At 34.2% G+C, this 22,729-nt stretch overlaps 2 protein-coding genes across 4 annotated transcripts; one reads left to right on the forward strand and one right to left on the reverse strand.

Annotated features, from left to right (window-relative positions):
• The first annotated feature begins 1,411 nt into the window (after window positions 1–1,411).
• On the forward strand, window positions 1,412–13,965 carry LOC114274842 (uncharacterized). Of its 2 annotated transcripts, none has more exons than XM_028216827.2 (18): window positions 1,412–1,638; window positions 2,411–2,480; window positions 3,048–3,638; window positions 3,723–3,902; window positions 4,028–4,141; window positions 4,852–4,910; window positions 5,585–5,651; window positions 6,452–6,503; window positions 6,601–6,693; window positions 6,830–6,913; window positions 7,031–7,440; window positions 8,965–9,026; window positions 9,918–9,987; window positions 10,684–10,764; window positions 10,865–10,966; window positions 11,709–11,833; window positions 12,325–12,412; window positions 13,524–13,965. In XM_028216827.2, exons 1-18 carry the CDS (start codon window positions 1,592–1,594, stop codon window positions 13,659–13,661), a joined length of 2,433 nt encoding a protein of 810 aa, XP_028072628.2. In that variant the 5' UTR covers window positions 1,412–1,591; the 3' UTR covers window positions 13,662–13,965. The 2 variants fall into 2 exon arrangements, with proteins under 2 accessions (XP_028072628.2, XP_028072629.2); XM_028216828.2 differs by having other exon boundaries at window positions 1,529–2,245.
• Window positions 13,966–14,957: 992 nt separating this feature from the next.
• LOC114322467 (putative serine/threonine-protein kinase PBL7) lies at window positions 14,958–20,696 on the reverse strand. Of its 2 annotated transcripts, XM_028269769.2 has the most exons (6): window positions 20,584–20,696; window positions 20,325–20,432; window positions 17,831–18,021; window positions 17,331–17,520; window positions 16,845–17,236; window positions 14,958–15,741 (listed from the first exon to the last, which is right to left on the reverse strand). In XM_028269769.2, exons 2-6 carry the CDS (start codon window positions 20,413–20,415, stop codon window positions 15,415–15,417), a joined length of 1,191 nt encoding a protein of 396 aa, XP_028125570.2. In that variant the 5' UTR covers window positions 20,416–20,432; window positions 20,584–20,696; the 3' UTR covers window positions 14,958–15,414. The 2 variants fall into 2 exon arrangements, with proteins under 2 accessions (XP_028125570.2, XP_028125569.2); XM_028269768.2 differs by lacking the exon at window positions 20,584–20,696 and having other exon boundaries at window positions 20,325–20,548.
• Between the last annotated feature and the right edge of the window lie 2,033 nt (window positions 20,697–22,729).

Raw genomic sequence — 22,729 nt, forward strand, 5'->3', positions numbered from 1 at the left:
TAAGGAGAGTATCCACTTTGAATCATACTAAGTGTCATGCATGAATAATCTTGCGTGTGTGGTTGCTGAAAAAATCACAGAAACATAATAAGAAAACCAAATATAGTTTGGTTGCTGAGAAAATCAACATGTTTTTAATCAGAGTAAAATTTTATTGTTCCAAATCTGCCTCATACATACATACAATCACAAATATACATACATACACTCACAGATATACATACATGCATACATACATACATACGTACATACACTCACTCACTTACAGATATACATACATATGCTCACACACTCACAGATATACATACATACACTCACTCACTCAAAGATATACATGCATGTACTCACAAATATGCATGCATGTACTCAGAAATATACATACGTTCACTTATTGATATATATAAATATACACATGTATGTATGAGTCATATATACATACATACATGCACACACATGCATATATATAAACACATACATGTAAATATACATAAGAATAGCAAATCAGCGGAGACGTGGCGAAGCTTGACGTGTTCGCCGGAGGGAGCGGCGAAAGAGGATCGGACGCCGACAGCGTTGGCGAGGTTGATGTAGGAGTTCCAGAGGCGGTAGCTGAGCTTCTAGATTTGAAGGTAGAAGAAGTTAGAAAAGGGAGAGAGGGATAAGAGAGACAAAGAATGTGGGGTGAGAGTGGGTGGAGAAGGTGAGAAGGTTTAGTTGAGGGTATAATAGTCTGATAAAATATTTAAATAATAAATTTTGTCCTTTATGTAAGACTTTATAATTATGAAGAGGTTTAAAAAGTATAATTTTTTTGTTAGTCCTTTCAATAATGAAAGGAATATAAAGGGGGTTTATAGCTAAATTTCTCTTTTAAATTTGTGAGTTCTGAAATTATGATTTGAGTGTAAAAAATTTGTTTGACTAGAAGTTTTGAAAAGAGTTTTAAAAAGAATTTTGAATTAAGTTTGAAATTTTTGATGTGACATATGATGTGTAATATAAAAACTTACAACTCATAATCAAACACATAATTTAAAATTCTATTCAAAACTTATAATTTTTTGTATTTAAAATATAAAAAATAACATGTACTAATTGTAAAAAAAAATTAATATTATTTTGATCAACCGGCCGGACAACCTCAAACTTTTTCACCTTAAAAAGAATTTTCAAAAATAAATATAAAATTATATTTTAAAATTCCAAATAAACAAAATAGTCAAAAACAAATAACTATTTTGGAAAGATAGTTATAATTAATTTTTTAATAAAAAATTATTTATAAACAATTTTTTTATAAAGAAAATTGTATTATAAACTGAGAAGTGAATTATGACTCAAATCCAAAAGGGCCAAAATGTAAAAATATGTTTGGTTTGTACTAGTTAAATATTTAAAAAGTCAATCCCTTCCAAACGAAGCTGTCACCGACACAGAGAGAGAACGCGTGTAAAATGTAGAGAGAGAGAGCGCGAGCGAAGGAGAGGGAAAATTCAGTTGTAGTTGCAGAAATGAAGGAATAGCCACTAGATGCTCCGAATTCACAGACGACAATCGGACTTTCCATCAGATCAAGTCCGTCCATCTCTTGATGACGATCAAGACCTCCAATTTCATCCCCTTTTTCGAGCCCAGAAGGTAACGAATTCACATTATCTATATTCATTCATAAATATTTGATATATATATGTTCAGTGTTGTGATCTTTATTTACACGCGTCTTTAAGACCAATTTTCTAGTAATGCTGTTGTTTGAGCTCAATCTCACGCATTATTCGGAATTTCAAGCCTCTGTTGTGTTGTGTGACGCTTTTTCGCTAGATTGAACGAGTTCACTCATTTTCTACTCTTGATCTTCTCAATCACTTGAATCAATTTCGTTTCTCTCATTTTTGTTTCCACGAAATCATCATAATTTTTTTTGGCTTCTTTTTAATTTTTTCCTTTTATTTTATTTTATTTTATTTTGATGCTGCATTAAATGCAAATCTAAATGTAGTGTCGAATCCTTTACTCGGAGTTTGGTGAGGAAATGTAGATGATTGTTGTAGGAATTTAGGGTTAGGATCTGTGTAAATGTTCATTTCTAGTGTTGAATTTTGTTGTGATTCGAGAAATGTGGTACAAGGATTAGTTTTCTGAGATTGGTTTGAGGCGAAACAGCGCTATGGGCAGTAGAACGGGATTCCTTGTGAAGTATGTTGTTATCCTTGTTGAGTAAGCGTTCATTGGACGTTGATTCCAGGTAAAATTGAGGGAAATTATGTTGTTTGGCTTTTGCATTGCAGCTTATATATTAATGTATATGAAAATTTAAAATCATGATGGTTGTTGTTTTTGCCCCGTGGTGATATAAGATGTAACATTAAAATTTTGAGCTTGCGTATCACATTGACATTTATCTTGACAGGGATGCCTATGGATTTACTGTGAGACCACAACACCTTCAAAGATATAAGGAGTACGCTAATATCTACAAGGTATTTACCATCTGGGTTTGTTCTTTTTGGTTTTCACAGGTTTTCCTTTCTTTTGTTTATTTATTATTTATTTGTTTATTATTATTATTATTTTGGGGTAAGTAAGTAATGTTTTCTCTTGTTTCTCTCATCATTAAATGAAATAGTAATTCCCTCGGAAGAGGAAGAGGCATCGGAAGGCTTGGGTACTTGCTTCTCATTATTTGTTTTGGTTGACTTGGTTGGAGCGTAATAAGCGGGTTTTTTAAGATTTGAGTCACTCGGCTCTTTGGTTAGAAAGTAGGTTACTTTTGGTTTTGTATAGTTGGGTGAAGGGTTTGGTGGATCCTAATGTTTTGACTTTTGTTGATTTTGTGGAAGATTTGTTTAGTTAGTTTTGCACCCGATGTGGGGTGTTGGTTTTCCATTTGTATTATTTGCATCTCCTTGATGCTTTTTTTATAAAGTTTGATTATTTATCCAAAAAAAAAGAGCAAATATTTTAATATGGTCATATAATTGTAAGATCTTTTGGAAAAGTAAAGAAAGGTATTGTATGACTTCCTTGGTTTTATTTTTTGGTTTCAGGAAGAGGAAGAAGAAAGATCAGGAAAGTGGAAAAGGTTTCTTGACCAGCAAGCAGAGTCTGCTCAACCGTGCTCACCTGAGGAAGAAAGTAGCAACAGATTGCATGGTGAAGTTACAGAGCAGAGGGAAGAGCCTAGTCCACAGTTAAGTGGGGAAGGGGATGATTCAAGTGGAGGGAAGTCAGCTTGTGACATTCAGACAGAAAAGGAACCTGAGAAGGAGGTACAGGAGTCAAAACAAACAAAAACCGATAAGGTGCAAACATGGGCTCAGATTAGACTGTCACTTCATTCCATTGAAAATATGATGAGTTTCCGTGTCAAGAAGAGAAAGAACATGAAAGAAGAGCATATAACCACTGCTCAAAATCATCTTCCACCAATTGATGAGACGATAACTTCAAGAGGGGAATCTGAAGAAGACTTTGAGGAAGAATTCTATGATAACGAGATAGTAGATGATGATACTAGGAATGCTCCTGCAGAAGCAATTGCTGCGAGTGATGGGATCTCTCCAGAACCTTTTTTCCCTTGGAAAGAAGAATTGGAGTTCCTTGTTCATGGGGGAATACCAAGGGACCTCAGAGGAGAAGTAAAATTTGACACTTCCACTGAGTTTCTCTCTTATATTTATATCTTAGCAGAGAAGTGTTGTACTTATGAAACATTGTTACAGGTATGGCAAGCCTTTGTCGGTGTGAGGACACGACGGGTGGAGAGATATTATGAGAATTTGCTAGCTTCAGAAAGTGATGCCAGTGATACACAGGAGCATGATAAATCAGGCAACGGCAACAGGGGCCCAAATGGAGACACAGTTGGTGTACCTGAAAAATTGAAAAAGCAGATTGAGAAGGTCATTGATGCGCGGGCCCTGTACTTAATCATTCAATCTTTTTTGAATTTGTATGTTCTGCTTCTTTTACTTTGCATTCCAATGCAGATTTCTCCCTGGACTAACTTCTTATGTAATCTTTGCAGGATCTGCATCGAACTTTCCCAGGTCATCCTGCACTGGATGAAAATGGTAGGGATTCCTTAAGGCGCCTACTTTTAGCATATGCTCGACATAACCCCTCTGTTGGGTATTGTCAGGTAATTGGTGTGATGGAATCTCTATTCTTAGGTTAACATTTGAGCTAGAAGTCTTTCTCTTTGATCCCTTGGCGTTGGTACCTACGTTATTCCTTAGCAATTGTGTATCTTGGGAATAGAACTTTTTTAGCAACTCCAGCTGCTTGTCAGTGGTTGGGACTATGTTTCTACTGCCACTTGTCATTCAACTAGCTGGTTGCTTCTTAATGAACAAGGTGGAAATGAGGACTTTTCTTCTGTTGTTTCAAACAAAGTTGCTCCTAATTGGGAAATAGAACTCACCAGTGAAATTTCATGGATCTATTGCATTTGTGTTTTTGGTAACTTAGTTCAAGACTGTAGGACATATTGTTTGCCATTCACTGAATGTAACTGAAAAAGTGGGATGTCATCATTCCATAGTGGAAACTCTTGTAGGACACTTCTTTACGTCAGGTGGGCATGAGGGTATTTGGATTTTAATTCGTTTGTTGAATGAAGAGTAGGAGATAATTTAATTTCTTCTTGCAGTTTGAAACCTTTAAGATGACATCCTATTGAGAATTCCCCTTTTTTTGTTTTTTCAAAAATGCATTTATTGTTTCTTTTTAATTTTGTAATCAGTATGACACACATCTTCATTCTTTTCAATCTATTCAATGAAAACTAATACTCCAAATATCATGATGCATTCTATTTTTTTATTCTCTTTGGTATGAATACTGATGCAGGCAATGAACTTCTTTGCCGGCATATTGCTGCTGATGATGCCTGAAGAAAATGCTTTTTGGTAAGCTTACGAGTTTTTGCTTTTTCAATATTGATGTTGAAAATTTTGAGAAAGAACAGATATTAAGAAGATTCAATACGTTTAAAAGGATTTTTTTATAAAAAAAATACATGTATTGCCAATATAGTGATAAACAAGCTTCATTTGCATCTTTGAGTGCTGATTTAAATCTCTTCTACAATCATTTGATTTTTTCATGGGCTGGATTGTGTTTTAGGGTGAAAGGGGTGGGCAAAAAGCACACATGGTAGATTACTAATGGTCAAAAGCTCATTCATTTTGAATTCTCAGATTTGACCTGTTTTTGCTCTCAATTCGCCAATTTGCGAATTAGAGTGTGATTTGACACCCTGCCTAGAAGGATTAGGTTACTAAGAATTACTCCCTTTAGTTTTGGATTTCATGTTGTTGGATCCTTGTTGCTGTAGTTGTTCGTTTTGTTTTGTTTTGTTTTGTCTTTTATTTTTATTTTTGTTTATTTTATATTAACTATTTTGGGTGAAATAAGGAAGTCTTTTTTTAAAAAAATAATAATAATAATAAAGACAATGATTAAATTTATTTATTTATAGTTGTTTCTATTGATAGAAGCATGTATTTTTATGTTTGCTTCATATTTTTTCACTCTGGCAACTAAGTTAACGTTATGGACTAGTTCGAATTGAATCTCTCAGGACTTTTGTTGGTATTATTGACGACTACTTTGATGGCTGCTACTCGGAGGAAATGATAGAATCTCAGGTATATGCTTTTGTTGTCCGGAGCTGTTTATCAATTGTTCATAGCTTTATTTCGGTTTCAAAAGTACTTCTATGCTTATTTTGTTATATTTCTGTGATTAACTATGAAGCACTGGTACTTTAAAAATGTTGTCATACTCGTACCGGGTACGGGTACTCATACCGATATGGCTGCATGTGTACCGAGTACTCGAAATACATACCGGATACTTCTTATACATTCTTTGGTAGTTGGGTACTCCGTTGGTACTTCATGGGTACAGGATGGATACATTGAGGGTACACCAAGCTATGGGACATTGGTGGAGATACATTTATTAGAGAATTTTGATTTACTTGAAATTGCAAATCCTTTACTTAATGTGCCAGAGATGAAAGATGTATTATTTAATGATGAAATTGATGGAAGTGAAAATTGAAGTTTTAAGTTTTCAAATTTTGCTTAGCTCTCTTTTGGAATGAAACTTTATTTTGTAATTTCTCCTATTTAATGACATTAAAACAGTTTATAGACTAGTATTGGTAGGATTGAACTATGATTTCTCTTTTGGTTTTGTAATTTTTTCTTTTAGTTTTGGTATTGAACTTTGATTTGTATATTGAATCTCAAACTGTAAATTAAAAAAATTTATTAGTGTACCTCAGTCGTACCCCTATCCTATTTTTTTAGATTTTTCCGTTTCTGCATACTTGTAACGTACCTGCATCCGTGCTTCATAGGTGATTAATGAGCACCGAACACTTTATAATCTGTATTATCCTGTACTGTCGTTTATTAGTTATTCCAATATTTCTTGTCAGGTGGACCAGCTTGTTTTTGAGGAATTGATGCGCAAAAGGTTTCCAAAACTGGGTTTGTTTTCTGCTATTGCATAATCATTCTTCTTATTAGATGTTCTCATTTCATGTAGCATTAAAAATTTCTTATTGTTATAATGCTTCCACTGCAGTCAATCATCTGGATTACTTGGGAGTGCAGGTTACATGGATTTCTGCATCTTGGTTCCTTTCCGTCTATGTGAATATGCTTCCATGGGAAAGTGGTGAGACTTATGCCGTGTGGTATAGCAATTTAGTTCAACAATTTTGTTCTTCTACATCCTGGCATCGTAAGATTGATTTTGAACGCTTATAGTTATGAAACATACTTATGTTCTGACGGTTTCCTTTTGACTTCAGTTCTTCGAATTTGGGATGTGCTTCTCTTCGAAGGAAATCGTGTTATGCTTTTTCGAACTGCGCTTGCTTTAATGGAGTTGTATGGTACTTGGACATCTATTATTTTGTAATTTATGTGAATAAATGGATTGTTAACTGCCATTCCATTACTGTCTAGGATGGTTTAATGGATAAATTTTAATCTGGTTCAACTTCTTGCAGGTCCTGCTTTAGTTACAACTAAGGATGCTGGGGATGCCATTACTTTATTACAGTCCCTAGCTGGTTCTACTTTTGATAGCAGCCAGCTTGTTTTGACTGCTTGCATGGGTTTCTTGTCTGTAACTGAAGATAGATTGCAAGACTTAAGAGAAAAGCATCGACCAGCTGTAATAGAAGCTGTTGAGGAACTATCAAAAGGGCAAGTTTCAAAGAATTCCAAGGGCCTTGCAACGAAGCTATATAGTTTCAAGCATGATCCGGGAACACAAAAAAAGGATGCAAATGCAGAAGTGGAGTCAGGTGATGGCGATATTTCTCATTTGGAGTCTCGTTCTACTAATCTGGATGACTTTCTCAGTGGTATAACCACTGAAACAGAAGTAGATTCTGTTCCAGATCTTCAAGAACAGGTATTTACCATTTCTGTTATTTTTTCTTTAATTTTTTTGGATCACATTTACGTTTTTAACTTTTTTGAAAAGTGAGAAGTGATCTGTTGTTATTGCTTGTATTAAATATGGGAATATAGCAAACTTATCTGATTGTTTTTCTAACCTTGTATGTCCCACATATCAGTGATTTTTATTTATTTATTTTTTAAATAATATTTTTCATTTCTATAGTTTCAATTTGTTTCTTGGTACTACAAGCAATAATATGAGGTTTTTGAGTGATTATTATTAGCAGTTCAAAGCTAATTTAATTCACTTAATTTCAACAATAGTTCTCAAGTTTAATTCATTATATTTTCTACAAGTTCTCTTCTACATTGATTATTTCTTGTTTCACATTAGTAAGCAGGCCTGGCCCTAAGCATAAGCAGGCAAAGCTGCCGCTTAGGGCTCCCAACTTTTGATTCAAAAATAGGTCCCCATCTAGGTCCAACCCTTGTAGTAAATCCTAAAAACAAAATTAGTCTTATTAATTCTCAATCAAATGGAGGGGCTCCAATCTAAGTCCAAAATTCTAAAGGCCCTTTCAATTACATTTAGTAAGAAAAGAGAGAGAGATTGAATGGTGTCCAAAATCCAAGATTAAATGGATTAGCTACGTTATTTATCGAATATTATAGTAGATAAGCTTGATTATGCAAGTTTAATCAGTAATTTTGCAGCTAAAAATGTGTGGAAAATAATGTATAGTGATACTTTGCGGCAGCTGGTTCAATTATTTTGAAATTATAACTTAAGATTTTATTTGGTGGTTTTTTCTTCTTGTAAACTGAATTTTGCTAAATTATGAAGCAACAAGAACAAATTTTAATTTTTGTGAGTTTTGTAATGATTCTTTGAGATATGCAATGCCACCTGTTAGAGCAATGGTTACTGATCTGATTTGTATTTTTTTTTTTTTTTTTTTTTTGTTGGGATAAATGATTTGTAAATTTTTTGTCAATTGCTTTTCAAATTGTTTTTTGCTCCATAACTAAGTTAAATTAATTGCTTTAGTGATTAGCATACTTATGTCTTATTTAATTATTATTCACTTGTTATTGGGAAGGGGGTGGATGGGGGATGCATACTTTCTTTTGCCAATGATAAGATCTCTGATAATGTTGACTGTACCGTAGAAGTTTGTTTCTCTAGGAAACTGAGGAATTTGAGATGTGATACTGGATAAAATAAAACATTGTTGAAGCATGTGACTAGTTACTCTTTTGCATGGCATGGTATGACTGTGCAATGATATGGTGGTTGCATTCTTTATTAGTTTCAAGTATATTTCCGTACTTGGGATTGCTCTGTATATCTGATGGTATATCATTGTCTCTCACTTATTTCATTTGTTGGGTAGTATGACTAGATTTCTAGCTCTATAATTCTGAAACTTACAAAGGAAACTAATGGTATAGAACATGTAATAAGTTCACTGACAAACATACGCAACCCGTGCGCAGCTGTTTTTAAGTTTCATTATTAACAGTTTATGTGCAGGTAACTTGGTTGAAGGTTGAGTTGTGCAGTATGCTGGAGGATAAGAGATCTGCTACATTAAGGTGTGTGATATCTGCATCTTTCCAAAGATTCTTGTTGCTTCTGGTTACCCATAATTTTTGGTTGAAAATGAGACAGTAATTATGTCAATTTGAGAAGATAAATTTAGTTGCACAAAGCGGTGGCGAGAGTGGGAGTGGGAGTGGGAGTGGGAGTGGGGGAGTGAGGGCATGTAGAAGTTTCTAAGGTTGGGAGTGGCTATGGGAGTATGTATATATTTTATATATTAAATACATAAATATATTCTAACAAATATTTTTTACTGCTGTAATATATGTGTTAAAATATGAATAAATATTAGAGATTGATATAAACTACAATTGTCATTGTTAAGTATAAGTAAATATTATGTAAACACACTAAAATAGGTTTTTTCTTTTATTTCTTGTGAGATTTGTATGCTTGAGAGGATCTATCTCAGTTGGGAACGAGTTTCTTCTTTGATGGGAGCAAGTTTATACAAGTTTCTTACTTAGAAGCGCGGAATCGAGTTTCTAATTAAGAAATGTCACCCACCCCAGTATGAGTTTCCTTCTACTAAGAGATAAACAAGTAGTTAACCAGTCCAAGTGCCCAAGCTAGTGTATTGGATGCCTGGTATGCATTACATGATTAGCTTGTCCAGCAGCACTTTTATGTTTGTCTACATTTTTGTTGAAGTTCACAACACTAACTTTGTTGGAGGAAATTGTTGATTTAATTTTCTTTTTGCTAGTAGTCTATGTTATCATTTAACAGACATATACCCATTGTCTATTTCTTTTAATGGCATTAATTTCGCATGGTTGGCAGTCAATCTTTACAGATAAAACTACTCCTAAAATGAACGTAACCATTTGCTTCCTGGCATAAATTGAGATAGATCCATAAGAGTGATTCTTGTTCTTTTCCAGAGCCGAGGAGCTGGAGACAGCACTAATGGAGATGGTCAAGCAAGATAATCGACGGCAATTGAGTGCAAGGGTATATTTAAATAGTACTTTGACTACTGTTCTTGTTGTGTTCCATCTGCCCATTGTATTAATATTAATGGAAACATATTCACATAAGCTTTTGTTATGGAAATGGGATGCAACTTAGTTCTGTGTGTGTGTGTGTGTGTGATAGAGAGAGAGGTTTGATTGTAATGTTGGACTTTATTTCTCCATTCATCATACATTATTTGGACTAGCCACAAAAGTAGTTAATGGATTCGCTAAATCAATTCATATTGGTCTATGCTGTAATGTAATAGGAAATCTGCTTCTCTTTTGCTTCTGATAGTGTTGGATCTTCCTTATTCTTGGGATTTTATGCAGATTTGTGCTTTGTGCAAGCAAATGCAGACTAAACACTTCTTTATGTAAAGCACAAGCACTTGAGTGGTCTTTTATAATATCTAATATATAGTCTACGTAGTTACTTTACTAATGACTTGAGTTCTATACTCCACTTACTAATGACTTAAGTTCTATGTTCCAGCCCTAAAAAATTGATATGGCATTATAGAGATGATCTAAAGGCTACTGATGTATATGAAATTGTTTTGCAATAGTTACATGGATATATAATTCTCTCTTAAAGCTACTAATTAGCCACTGAGTTCAATTAATTATTCTGTTTCTCTTCCCACTTCAAGCTCCAAGTCAGTTGTCATGCTTACAAATTGAGGTATTGCAGGTTGAGCAGTTGGAGCAAGAGGTTGCTGAGCTACGGCAAGCCCTTTCTGATAAGAAAGAGCAGGAAAACGTGATGCTTCAGGTTTAAATTTGTCAAGTGTTTTTCCGATTAGAAAACACAATCAGTATTATCCCTCTGTTATGAGTGTTACTGTAATTTGTCGTGCCTGCACCCAATATAGGTCCTGATGCGGGTTGAGCAAGAACAGAAGGTTACTGAAGATGCTCGTGTCTTTGCTGAGCAAGATGCAGCTGCTCAGAGATATGCTGTGCAAATGCTTGAGGTTATTTCTCTTCTGTGCATTTTATGTTATTAAACTCAAATTAGGCTTTTATAGATTTCACCAGAGAGTTGATTGCAGAAGATAGATATCTGTAATCATCCAACTTTATGTAGTTGGGATTAGGGTTTGTTGAGTTGATTTGTTTTATGTGAAACATAATGATATTGTACAACTTCATTATTGAGTGGGCATTTCATAAATTTGCATCAGCATAATACTGTTCTCCCTTATGCTGCTCTTATGTGACGCCTATTTAACTTCTTTAAAGCCTATTCGCAATTTCGATTTCCTAATGAACAGTTTTTTGTTCCATAAACTGTTCAGAACATTTCTGTTGGGCTATTAAATAGTCCATTTTTTTTGACAAGTTACAAAATGGAAGTCAATGTGTAACAATGGTTGAACCTTACCTGTTGTGGGGTCTGTTTTAATTTCTTTGACTTTTAAATATTTAGAAAAAAGGCATGATTATCTCTTAATCCTTCTAATGTCGCTGCAACCCACAATCAACTAAAGAAGTTTTTCATTTCAATTAAGGAAAATGTTCTCGGTTCCAGTATGTTCTGTGGAAAAGCATTCTGAAGCAGATAGAATGTGATGTTTCACATAATTGTTTGAGATGACTGTTTATCATGCATCCATTCCTGGCTTAAGAAAATATATATCTATATTTTTTCATCATTATTTTTGTTATCTATTGCTATATGGTTATACATACTCTCAACAAACCATTTTTAAGCAGGAAAAATATGAGAAGGCTATGGCTTCGCTTGATCAAATGGAGAAGAGGGTTGTAATGGCAGAATCAACGTTGGAGGCTACAATCCAATATCAACATGGCCAAGTTAAAGCACTAGCCTCCCCCGGGTACATGAGCAATTCCTTAGACTTTGACATTTTGTTTCTCCATATATAACCCTGTTCTTGAGTGTTTAAGAGTTAATATAACTAACAGACCTTTAAATTTTTTTCTTTTTTCTTTTTGTAGCAAAAAAACATGTGAATTTGTAGTGAGAGTTAGTTTTACACCTTAAGAGTTCAGGATATTTTGTTTCTCTAAATATGAAATTCTCAGTTTGCCATATTTTTCGTTATCTAGTTCTCTGCATCACTCTCCACGACACACAGCCCTCAAATGTGTATGATGACATGCACCAAAATAGTGACAAAACCTCAACAACACTACTGACTAATTACCCTATAGACTTTTGGAATAATTTACCACTAACAGCAACATATTTTACAACTATCCCATTGGGTATATATTTAAACTCTGTGTCCATTCTTCTTAGCATTGATGTATTGGTTTTCTGCTTCTTCATGAAGATGGTATCTTATGATGGTAGCATGCTTTGTAGGTCTGTGCGTCCAGATTCTCCAACTGCAGTGCCCACTAGAAGGATAGGTCTACTCTCATTTGGAATGGGCTGGCGTGACAGGAACAAGGTAAGGTTTTATATACTCTGTCCACTATGATTCTTGGTTACTTCATGTCCACACAAACGTGCAGTCATTAAGTATGATGGGTTGTGAAATGAGAGAAATTCTAGGCAATGCTACATGAATGAACATATTGATGGGCGGACAATTCTTTTTATGTCATTCATAATACTAGAGGCGATTTTTAATGAACTGTGTAGGACCTTTCAACTGCCCAGGGTTGGTACCACATGTAATGATTTTTTCTTTATATATATGTTAATTAACCCGCTCATAATTTGATCACCCAAAATCATATTTTGAATACTCATCTCACAAATCTTGAACACGCAACTCACTCACTTCAAACTTTTCATACCACCCTACAACCTGCTCACAATATCCTTTTAATTCTAATCGCATTACTTACGTTAAGAACTCTACGTACCCAGGAAAAAAGGTCCATAAAATGATGCTCTATGGGTCATACCAAAAATCCATCTAGCCCATACATTTATTTTTTGAGTACTAATAGTAAACTAAGGCCCTGTTTGTTAGGGGTATATAAGGGGCAGATATGAGGGGCGACCGGATATAATATGACGTGGGTCCCACATGTTTTCTTGTCTCCCTATATCCCGTGTTTGGTTTCTCCGGATATAGGGAGTTTGGATAGTATATCCCCCAAAAGGGGGGGATATGCAATACCAACCCCCCCCATGACATTATATATCTCCCACCATCGGATATAGGGAATCTTTCATCAAGATTACGTACAAGTCATATGGGTTGTCGAGAGCGATGTAGAACTCCATGCAGTTAATTTATTAATTTTGTTTTGTTGAAATAATAGTATATCAATATATTAAATTCTTCTTTGTTTGTGATTTAAGAATTTTAAATTTGGAAATTTATTGAATGATAGATATTGACAAGTGTGATTTCTTTTAAATAAATTCTAATAAAGTTTTTGAAGACCAATATTTCTGGAGCCACAACTGCGACTGCAGCAACTGCCTTGTGTGCAGTCACCGCCACTACATGCTCCATCGTCCAGATGCTTATTAACTCACACACTGCAGATACTGCTTGTCTTTTGGTCATTGAGATTTAAAATAAAATTACATGAATGTAACAGGCAAAAGCGACTGATGCTGAGGATCCCAAAAAAGCGACTAACGTTGAGGATCCCAGTCAAAGCAAATCTACCAGTGAGGAACTCTCTTCGAGCACTAAGCCAGTTGACACCAATGGCCTCCAAGAGCAGGAAAAGTAACGGTAGTTGGCGGTGTTTTACTTAGAAAATTGACCTTGCTGCTTCAAGTACTAGACTCCTTACACCTTGTACATGTTCCAGTAAATAGCCACGTAGTGTTCTTTTGTGCTTGTACCCTTGAAGTTTTGGGTATGGGAGTAATTTAATTGTACAAACATCGATTTGATGAGCCATAGAGACCTTTTATTCCCCTCTATACTCTGTAAAACATACATCTATTTATTGTTTTTTTGTTCATTAATTTATGTTAGTTAGAACTTTGTTTTACATTTCAAGTCAATAAGATTCATTGTTATCATTACTAGATTTTGGTAACAGGTGCAAGATAAATTCTCTCTTTAGAAATTGATTGTTGCCTTGTGCTCTTAGTATTTGTTTTAAGCTGTGACAAAAACATGACTTTTAACTGTTGTTAATTTAGATAGTTAGTTATAACAAGAATATTATGTGTAATAAGTATGTTTGTTGGAACATTTATTAGTGTTCCTAACGATACCATTCCCCTTTCTGAAAGATTGCAGCTTTGCTAAATGGCTTCGGAGTATAATTGGTACATGTCTCTCCTAAATTTTGGGATGACCTCACGGGCAGTGAGAATTAAGATTGTTAACAATTGGTCCACCACTTTTTTTTTTTTAAAAAAAAAAAAAACATAGTCTTTAGTATTTTGTTTTTTTTTTTTTTAATTGGTTAAAATTTGTGCATTTCAAGTCCATCTAATTCTCAAAGATCTCGTAACACAAAACCACCATTTTAGTTGGCTCTTTTTTTACCTTCAATCAAGAACCTTAGACCCAATCCAATCCAGGAAAATAAACTGGAGGTTCAAAATCCACTCCTAAGCCAGTGAGCCAGTAAAGGGGAGGATATTCTTAACCTTCGTAGTAATGTGGGGAGCATACAACTAGCCAAGGCATGCAGGGCAAGATGTTGATATGATACTAACATCATAAAGAACCAAGGTCATGTACCAAGGAAAATGGGGGAAAAAAACAGAAAGGAAAAAAATCCGGCATTGGCTTCTGAAAAGACACCATAGCTGGTCAGAGAAAGATAGAAAAACACCCATGTGAGCGGTGGGTACTGTAACTAGCATCAGAACAAAATGGAGGATAAAAGTTAGCCAGTAACTCGACAGAGTCAACCTTTTCACCTTTGATGTATAATTTCATTCAACTAAAGACGATCACTCAATGGACAAGGAATTACCTTCATTCAAATATCAAAGACAACGCAGCCCTCAAATCTTAAATTACAACAACCAAACCAACCCACCCACAACACTTGAGAAAGCAGTTTAGCAACAAAAAAAAAAAAATAATAATAAAAAATTATGATCTCCATGTGTATGTCAAATCCGTGATGCAATATAGTTATAGTCGTGGTTTGAATTGTTTTTAATTTTACAGAAACTTATATAATTGAATATGCAGAGAACATAACTGTACAAATAAAAGAAAGGCACAAGAAAATGGGGAAATACCACATACAAGGCAAAACCAGATGTCTGAAGACAAGGCACGAATATTGACCCAATTGGGCTCTCTCACGTATGCATAACAACAAAGAAGGCGAAAATTTTCTCCCACGACAAACACAAAAGGGCTCAGATGTGCGCTGGTAAGTGTGAAGTGACACAAAATGCGATGAGCAGGCATTGCTTGAGCTCTGATCATCTCTGACTGTAGTTTTACCATTGACACATTGCAAAGCATATCTACTCGGATTGAGAAGGAATCCTCAAGAAACAATCTCAATTTAACCTTCTGGTTTGATCCCTCTCCGATCCACTATTGCCATTGAGTCTCTTATCGCTACTGTCTCTCCTTGTCCTAGGAGGAGTACAAGGGGCCCAGCGGGAGCTTTGGACTGGCTGGGTTTCAGGGTCGTGTTTCTGCGAAGCAAGGTAACTCAAAGCTGTTACTACATCGGCTATGACCGGGCGCATTGTAGGCTGCTCCTGAACACACATTGCTGCGACTGCAAGAGCTTGGTACAACCCCCTCATGGGATATTGGCCTTGGAGCATTGGATCAGCCATCTGTGAGAATTTCCTTCGATCTTTGAATAAAGGTCTTGCCTGCATCACGTCAAGAGGCAGATGCATGTTAACAGATGTTGTATGTGCAAGCAGTGTGTGATGAGAAAACATTGAATCATTTAGGTTGTGTTTGGATCAAGGATTTGCAGAGAGAGAGGAAATAGAAAGTGAAAAGTGAATGAAATTGAAGCTAAATTTTGGTCACATTTTCCTTTCTTTTCCCTTTTCCTTCACAAATCCCTCCTCAAATCCCAGATCGAAACAAAACCTTACTAATTCACTGTGAGGTAGTGTGAGAGTCATGATTTTTCATTCTCCTCATGTTCGGAGTTGCTTGGGCATTCCCCGAGAGGTTTGGGCAAGCTTCTTTGTTCATGGAGAGGAACTTGAGTGGGTAATACAAGAAGAAAGGCTTGGTGTTTGGCAATAACATGGTTAGTTTGGGGTGAAAGAAATAGAACTTTTGTTGGGGAAAAGAAGAGTACGTCTTCAAAATTAAGAGTTTTCTGTTGTCTGTTTTGTATACTCTGGTTTCGGGACAATCAATCTGTCTTTGAACCAATTTTTGGATTTTGCAGATACCATAGAATAGGTCTGTCATGTATAAGTATAGTTGATGCAGGTCATCTTTTTCAATACAGGTTGTGCACCCCCTTATTCCTCTTTCTTAATAAATTATAATTATCAACCAAAAGTACTGCCTTCCCATAAAATGCAGGATTAAAAGAACAGTTTCTCATGCTTTCCCCTAATATTTCCTATAAACGAGTAAAATTATTAAAATATGCATTCTGGGTAAACACAGTTGAATCTATCTTATCTCAACTCAAGTTCAGTTCACATGGGTCTTATTTGGTTGAATTTATCTGTATCATATGATTCAATTAGTTGGGTTCAGTCCAACATTCAAGTTCAGGTCTGCCCAAACCAATCACAAAGTTATGCAAAGTAACAATCACGATGTCTTACAACAACAGGCTCGCATTATCTGCGTACACCTCTGATAGTTAGTATCAGTCTTGGTATAACATGTGAGACAATATAGATGCTGGCCCACCATATATTTCAATAAAAACAATGAAAATTTCAAATTTACTTGACCTCAAGTAAGGTTAACAATGAGACAAGTGTGGATCTCTTACCCATGCTACCAGATTGTGCTCTCCCGCAGTTTTTGAGTTGTCGATTGCTTTCCTACCTGTAATGATCTCCAAAAGAACGACCCCAAAGCTATAAACATCTGATTTCAGAGTCAGCTGGCCAGTCATTGCATACTCTGGGGCACAGTACCCATAAGTACCCATAACCCTTGTTGATACGTGCGTATTATCCCCGACAGGCCCAAGTTTTGCTAACCCAAAATCAGATAGCTTGGGATGATATTCCTCGTCAAGCAAAATGTTGGAGCATTTTAAATCACGGTATATTACAGGGGGGCTGGCTCTGTCATGTAAATACTCCAACCCTTTTGCTGCCCCGGCTGCTATTTTCATTCTTGTGTTCCAATCAAGCCGTTTCTTGCCAGGTGGAAGGTCTGCACAATAAGACCCCGAGTTTATTGTCCAGTCACAACGTTTTAAAAAAAGGAAAATCAGGAGATGTGGGCTGTACAAAAAGATAATCCATACCATGAAGATGGTCCTCTAGAGATCCTAGTGGCATGTACTCGTAAACCAAAAGTCTCTGGTCTCCATCAGCACAATAACCAATAAGATTAACAAGGTTACGATGATGAAGCAAACTTAACATCAGCACTTCAACAAGGAATTCCCTGTTCCCTTGCAGTCCATTACGATCAAGTTGCTTTATGGCCACAATCTACACAAAAAGTAGTAAAACACTTTCAGTTTCACCGTCATCCAAGTAATGCAAATTTGCAGCATTAAAGCTTAGTGGTTCGGGATGAGGAAACCATAGCAATCACAGTCTAGAAGGCCTTTTGGAGATATGTGTTGAGTAGACAATCAAGAAAATTTCTTTCAATTTCCCATTAGCCTTTTAGGTAACCGAAAACGTTTGGAAGAAAGAAGAGAGAGAGAGAGAGAGAGCAGTTGTGGGAATTTTTTCCAACTGCTCTTCTTTTCTCTCTTTATTGCATTAATAGTTGAGTAAGATAAACTTGCTCAACCTGATTAGAACTTTCCAGTCGCCCTTTATATACTCTTCCAAAACCTCCCTCTCCAAGAAGACAGTCACCCCTAAAATTTTTGGTTGCAGAAGCCAATTCACGAAATGTGAAAGTCTGGGCAGCAATATGATCAGACCCTCCATCTTTTGAGGGCTCCTTCACCTTCAAAGAGGGATTTTTCTTCAATTTCTCTGAAAACATAAAAAACCAATAAAAGAATGGAAAGACAAAGCTGTGAAAAAAAAACATACAAAAAAAGGGTTCATAAATGTATTATGCATACATATAGTGTAACTAAATTTAGTTTAGTATAGTGGCGATGCGAGGTATTATGGAAGGTGAAAGATGATTTAGCTTCTAAACAGAATGCTTCATTTAATATCATGGTAAGGACACAAACTTGAAGAGAAAACATCAAAAACAAAAACCAAGCTGCACTAACAAACAACTTAGACCAAGAAATGTAACTCTCGAATGTGGGTATCTCTTCCTAGTTCCTATCAATTTCAAAGCAAAAAACCTACCATAATCTCATAGAGATTACAAGTGCCCTTTTCACATTAGTAATTATGGATATTCACTACAAAAATCTTTTGTAGAGAAAAGCATCACCCAAATGGAATATTCACAAACTATCAAAGAAGGGTTTTTCATCTTTGACTTTTGCAATGATGTAAAATGAACAGGAAATAAAATGCCTATTGAACCAAAACACACTCAAAGCCTAACTTGTACTCAAATTATGAGTTGGGTTCAATTATGTTTAAGACCACACACAATACAAATAACAAGCAATGAGGAACTACAGAACCAATGTAGCATGTAGCGATTTCGCCTTTGCAATGCATTACATGAAATCGAAATCAAAATCAACAGAGTCAGCTTCACAAAAAGCTCTACTCTGATATTTTCACAGCATATTATGAATCACCTTAAGAACGTATTTTGAAGCCAATTCACAACAGAACAGGAGGCAAAAATCTAAAATTTGGGATGACAAATAATTCAAAAGAACGTCGAAAACCCACAGCAGGGACGAATCTAGGATTTGAGTTTTGGGGTGGCAAAAACACATGTAACTTTTCATCGAAAAAAATATTGTAAAATTTTAAATTTTGATTTTTACCGGGACAAAAAAAAAAAAAAAATATCGCTATTAATTGGACATTCTTTGTCAACATAATTGAGAACAAAAATATAATTGGACATATTTCTTTTTATTATTACTATGTCTCCATCTACGAAAATTAACTACTTGAAAATATTGTAATCGCCACTTTTTATAATATATATAAAAATATTTATGACAGGCTCGACATCAAAACTTTAATTAATATCTTCTTAACAAATATGATCAATCAAGTAACTTGTTACAAAATTATCTTCCATCTTATTACACAGTTTAATTTTGAAAAAGAGTTATAATTGAAAATGTATGTTTTTATGAGTATAATGATAATCTTCAATAAGCGGTATTAAATTTTATGAACTTATTTTAAGAATGTTATGTTGAAGTAGACAATATTTTTATTTCCAGATAATATTCCTATTTGTAGAGAATGAATAAAAAAGAATGAATACAAAAGATGCATAAGCAAATTAAATTGTGATTTATAAAAAGACAAAAAAAAAAAAAAAAAAAAACATATATCACATATAAGCAGAAAACAAGAATAGTAACAAATAAAAACAAACAGAATGCCTTATCCTCGCTTCTTTTATTTATTTTTATTATCAATAAAATCTTGCGTTGCTGATCCACAAAAAAAAAAAGAGAGAAGAATATAAGTAACTTTAAATGATATAAAAATATAACAAATAACACAAATAGAATAGATCAACATTTAATAAAACTCAATGTAGAAACTATTTTTAAAATTTTGTAATGTAAATAATTTGGAAGGCGTGAACTACTGAAATTTTAGGGTGCAAAATACTCCAGTTTGAAATTATTTTACTAATGGCTAGTATAATATACATAGTTTCTAAAAATTTTGGGGTGCGACCGCACCTGCCCGCACCCCCTAGATCCAACCTTGATTTGAAGCCACCTAAACAGTCATAATATACGCAGCTTCTTCTTCTTCTCCTTTTTTTTTTGGTGGGTTTGAAAATCCTAAGAAAGGCATTCAAGCTTTGTTTGGTTGCTAAGAAAACAGATGAAAACCATTTCTAAGAGTTAAAAAACTTATTCAGTTATCATGCTTTGAAGAAAATGAGCAGCTCAAATGACAGCCAACTAATTGTACAAGAAAGAGCTAAGTATATATACACAAAAATATGTGAATTCTACTACAAAATCCCCCAAATTATTTCTTTTAATTGTAGCCTATTAAAAAAAATTTTCTTTTAGGATCCACACAAATCCCAGAAATGAATGCACTGAATTTACCCAATTCTGATGAATCCAAAACATACCCAGATAGTGGTACACTAAATAATCAATTGGGTTCTATTCTATCAGTATTGTAAAAGATTTGAAGATAGGCATTACCAGAAGTGGGTTGGGTCAGATCAAGAGACTGCTTCTTCTTCCTCTTCTTCTTATTTTGGTTTGATTGTCCAGAGCAAGGAAACCAACCCATTTGTCTCCTGCTCAGAACTGGAGAGAGAGAGAGAGAGAGAGAGAGAGAGAGAGTGAGTTGGGTATCAAAAGATCAAGAAAAAAGCAGAACCAACACAAGGCACTGATATAGGGAAGAGGAGAGAGAGAGAGAGAGAGAGAGGGAGAGGGGCTATTGGGTTAGAATTACTTGAAAATTGAAACAATTTGAGAGGCAGAGATGCTAAATTATTATAGTATCTTCTTGCAAGACTTGGTCAAATCTTAAGCAAGCAAGCCATTATGTTTATCTGGTTTCCAATCTTTGTATGGTGCATATGTATAATTTATACTTTTATATAATATATATTATTATTATTATTATTATTTTTAAATATATGAACAGCTCAGTTTAATGTGGCTATAAAAATGAAGGTGCATAGCCGTTATTTTTTATACAAATTATTTAAATATATATATTTTTAATTATTTATATAACTTTTGTCTTAAAGATAAATACTAACCCGTTATTGTGAGTTAAGTTAAAAAGTTATTAAAAAAAATTAAAAATCAAAATATTACATAAAAAAATTAAAAATTTTATTTTCTCTTTACTTTTTATATATTTTTCATAAAAGTTTAGAAAATTATTTTAAATATATTAATTTGTTTATCTCATATTTTAATTAAAAATTATTAGAATAGTCTATTCCCAAAATAATATTATTTAGGATGGGAGAATAAAATATATTTTAAAAATAAGTAAAAAAATAAAAATTATATGAAATTTAATAAAAACTGTCATTTGATTTCTTATAGTAAAATATGTTATTTATTTATGGAAAAAAAAACAATATTGATTGTCAAAGAGCAATCAAATCAAAAATTTAATTTTTAAAAAAAAAAATAATCTTTGAATCTAATGTTGTTGGTTTGTGTAGCCTTTTATTTCAAACTAAAAGGCTTTTCACTTTATGTCCATGTTCATTAACCTTTGGTTAAATCATATGATTACTCTTTGAATCACGGGGAGTGTGATTAGGCCGAACAGCATCTCCAATTCAATACTCGCATTAAGAGGGTGAATATAATTTTTTTATTCAAAAAAACAAATATAGAATATATTACTATTCATTCAAACTCCAACTACAAATTTTCAAAACCCTTCATCCTCCCTCATCAAAAAGTAATTTTTTTCATTAACAAATATTTAATTTTAAAATTTTTATAAAATATATTTAATATTAACTCATTTTAAAGGTATGATTTCACATTTTTTAATGATGTCAATTTTATAAAAATTAAATTCACATATTAAAAGTTATTTGTAATATAATAAAAAATATAGAATGAATGGTATTTTGGAGGGCATCCTCTATTTTTCATCATCCTTTCATATTTGGAGGATCAACTCATCCTCCTCCCAAATAGAGATGGATTTAGAGGATGGATTGGAGGAATAAATCCTTCATATTTGAAGTTATAGAGGATGCATTGGAGATGCTCTAATACCTGCCTGAAAAAAGACTTTCCAAATGAAATTAGATAAATTATTAGATAATTCTAAAATATTATATTATATTACTTACGTGATATTTTTTATCATAAAAAATAATAATGTATACTGCATTATTTTTTAAAGAAAAATATTAATAAATCCCAAGTTTAGATAGTTTGAATCATATAGTTCTGCAATTTACTTTGTAGACTGAAAGATCCCAAGTCAATGTTATTTATACTTAAACCTACGAATGTAACGCGTGGGTTGGCTGTTTGGAGGGATAAATTGGGTGTTTAGATGATGTTGTAGTTACCAAAACGCCAAAAAGCATACTATAGCAATTTTTTTCTTTTTCCTCCATTGCAAACAAAACGGAAGCTCAAAAATTAGAATTTCAACGTTTCCTTGTAGATGTTGTAGTGTTGATCCTCATTTTGTGTGAGTTGGACGCTGGATTTGGCAACGTTGCACCTAGCATTCTCTATTTCCCAAATAATATTACAGAACCCATTCAAAATACTAGAAAATCCAAAAACCCCTTCTAGCAAATTTGGGCACTGAGACATCTAGGAGTGCGATTAACATTATTGAAGTAACATCAATGATTTCACATCAATCCGTCAACAGCAGCGTTGATCGTGTATTGGTGTGATGACAATAGGTATGGGTGTCTTCAATGTTATTTTAGTTGTTTGTGGAACAATACAGCATCAAGGTCGATGCTCGAAATGGGATGTTGTTTAAATGGTACGTAATGTGGGGTTTTAGGTGATGTTGCTAACATTGCGATTTTGGGGGTTACCAGTGACACCAAATGTAATGTTGTGCATGTACGTAATGTGACAGACGCATAGTG

Source organism: Camellia sinensis, chromosome 3 (assembly GCF_055761805.1).
Source record: "Camellia sinensis isolate YWXY chromosome 3, ASM5576180v1, whole genome shotgun sequence".
NCBI lineage: Eukaryota > Viridiplantae > Streptophyta > Magnoliopsida > Ericales > Theaceae > Camellia > Camellia sinensis.